Source organism: Adiantum capillus-veneris, chromosome 24 (genome assembly GCF_014529385.1).
Source record: "Adiantum capillus-veneris isolate H3 chromosome 24, ASM1452938v2, whole genome shotgun sequence".
Lineage (NCBI taxonomy): Eukaryota > Viridiplantae > Streptophyta > Polypodiopsida > Polypodiales > Pteridaceae > Adiantum > Adiantum capillus-veneris.
Window position 1 is genome coordinate 38723827 of NC_140954.1, and position 2829 is coordinate 38726655.

At 40.7% G+C, this 2829-nt stretch overlaps 1 protein-coding gene across 1 annotated transcript; it reads left to right on the forward strand.

Annotated features, from left to right (window-relative positions):
* Window positions 1–240: 240 nt before the first annotated feature.
* On the forward strand, window positions 241–1613 carry LOC147426229 (uncharacterized). Its single transcript, XM_086498880.1, has 3 exons — window positions 241–480; window positions 595–1101; window positions 1193–1613. Exons 1-3 carry the CDS (start codon window positions 403–405, stop codon window positions 1460–1462), a joined length of 855 nt encoding a protein of 284 aa, XP_086355006.1. The 5' UTR covers window positions 241–402; the 3' UTR covers window positions 1463–1613.
* Window positions 1614–2829: the final 1216 nt, after the last annotated feature.

Consider the following 2829-nt stretch of genomic DNA (forward strand, 5'->3'; position numbering starts at 1 on the left):
TTAAGGCTCCGTGCCTTTTAGTGTTGAGGGTCGTCCATGAAGCAAAGCCTGTGAAGGTCCTACTTGAGGGCTATGTATATTGGTGCTGATCAGATTGGGCGAATCTTTATAAGCAATGTTTTTTAATTAGTTTTGTAATAGAGGTTTAGATAGATGCCACAACGTTAAATTTCGAGCGCTAGACGTGCTTGTGTGGCACTGGCGCTTGCCATTGATTTTTGAAAGGTGTCCGCTAGATGGTAATCCTCGTACAATTCCAACACTCATTGTAAGAAGTGGCACTAAATATTGCATATATTTCGAGTGCTTAGGATAAAAGTTACTAAGAAGCAAAGCCTGCACTTCGTTCCAGGTGTATATATCACAACATCCTGCAAGCAGTAGCTTAGAAAGCCAGCTAGAATGGAGCAAGCAGCACCCTGCAATTACCCCCTTTGCATCAGCAGGGTCTTGAACAAGACGGATGTCACTTACTACTTGGTACAAATTGCTCATGCATGCACTTGAGGTTTCAAGTTCTTGCATTTCATGGTCATACTCATACTCTACTGCTACACATTACGCTCACCTGATAGGTAACATGCTGTTGTGCAGGAGATGGGAAGAAAAGCAAGCAAGAAACTGATGGAGATGGGAGTGGAGAAAGAGGCCAGGATTTGTGTGGAGGGCCTAAGTGAGCGCGATTGGCCGGTGAAGATAATCATGCGCCGCCCAGATCATGGGCATGTTTTCGTACTCTCCGGGGGCTGGAAAAGATTCATTGCTGACAACAAGCTGAAGATCGGAAAGGAGCTGCATTTCACATGGAAGGGGCCTCGGGACATTGCCGTCCGGATCGAAAGACGCAGTACTAGAGGGCGGCCTCCTTCTACTGCTGCCGCTGCTAATTACAAGAAACATGAGGTAGCGTGCAAAGCTGTGAATTCCGAGTCTGAAAGATGCGGACGGCGTCCTCTGCAAAGCGAGGCAGTGAGCAAAGCTGTGAAGTGCAATGTCCCCAAAACACCTGTTGAGAGTAGCAGCAAGAAGTGCAAGCTTATGTTCTACATCCACATGCAAGAAGCCCTGCGCCAGCCCTTGACGACATGCAGCTTTGCTTGGGTAATCCTCTCTTTCTCTCTCTCTCATGAGGATTTTGTCACATTTTCTGAGGCAATTTGCGTCAAGTATTTCAATTTGTCAATTTTTGCAGGACTTACCCATTGAGATTTCAAAAGCTATGTTTGAGCTAGATGGTTGCAAGTTGGCTCTTTTATGCAAGTGCAACAAGGCATGGTTTTCGTCGGTGACTAACCAAGGTAAGACCCTGACCATGCACAACACGCTACTTTTCTGTAAACATCACAATGTAAATGAGGGAGACTTATGCATCTTTTGGGGAGACAATTTAAGCAATAAGACTCTCCATATATGTCTCTATAGAAAGGGACATGCAAAACCATGTTGTCCCATAAGTAGTTAGCTTAATACATTTTTACTGCACCCATACCATTAGGTACATTGTAGTTCTTTATGTGTTTTGGGTCTTCCAAAGTATAACTAAGGGTGATTTTGGGTGAAAAAAGTTGGAAGTCGGAAAATTTTGTTTTGGCTTATGAACTATTTATTGTAGTACCATATTTATGAAGAAGCGATTTTGATTAAAAAACGATAATTGATTCAATTTTAAAGGAAATTGTAGTGCCCATGGGTCAAGCATAACCAGAGTACCAATGAAATGGCACGTCAAATTGTCTCGGATTTGTATCTATTTGCCTGCATAAGGCCTTAGTAAAGCATAGAACTCTTTGGAGCAATTGTTGATCGTCCGATAAAGCTTATCAGGTAGCGCTACTCGGCAAGTTAACTATGGAAAACCTTTCTTGAGCATAGACTTATGTATATGTGTAGGTTAGGGTATTGACACACTTCCCATCTTCTATTTCTATTTGTACAAGGAGAAACATTCAGTGGTGAGTTACTCTTCAGATGAAATCCCTTTTTCTATTTTTATGAAGAGGGACATTTGAGTAGCGAGTATTTTTTCGTATCTTCTTCGGTATGCTATTGCATCTTGTCACCTTGTTTTTTGATATCTATACTATTATAAAAGGGGGAGGGATCTTGCCCCACCCATCCCCTTGGAGCAATTGGTTATGCATCAAAATTTTGCGACATACTTGTATAAAGCACATATAGTTCAAAAGTTAAATGGGGGAAGCTTTGCCCATTCCGACCATGAATACCACGACGTGGTCATTTCTATGTCTCTCCTACACTACAATCTCAAGTCCTCCCTTTGTATGTTGTACATGTTGATTGGTGGTCTAGATATCAATTAAAATCTTTCTTTTTAGAACTGCTCTTTGTTGATTGAGTGCTCATGTCTACAAACCATAGCGAAAAATTGCTCAACGATTGGATCTTCACCCTCAAATCTGACCTGAAAAGATTCAAACAAAAGAAGACATAAAATCCTCCACTCCCACCATTTGATATGGTTAGTTAAAACTAATCTCATAGTTGCAAATAATTACACCAAAAATATACAGAGCATAGTATACATGACAGTGCTACAACAAATTAGATTAATTTTAAAGCTTGTACAAAAATCAAGCTATTGAGTGTATCTTGTTGTTTGAGACCTCCCAGGAATCTCAATTGGTTTCATACTTTTGACCTTAAGAGTCCTCAACCATAATTGTCATCACCATTTCTCGAAATTGGCTTTCATCTTTCGAGTACCACCTTTATAGTAATCAATTACATGCATAGATGTTCCTTTGATCTTGCTAATATATGCATGTGGTAATATAATGGCATGTTTTTTCGTGGGTTTCCTAATCCCAT

Coding starts and splice junctions, on each gene's coding strand:
- LOC147426229 (XM_086498880.1), top strand. CDS start 403: ATGGAGCAAGCAGCACCCTGCAATTACCCCCTTTGCATCAGCAGGGTC. Junction 481..594: donor CGGATGTCACTTACTACTTG/GTACAAATTGCT, acceptor GCTGTTGTGCAG/GAGATGGGAAGAAAAGCAAG. Junction 1,102..1,192: donor CGACATGCAGCTTTGCTTGG/GTAATCCTCTCT, acceptor CAATTTTTGCAG/GACTTACCCATTGAGATTTC.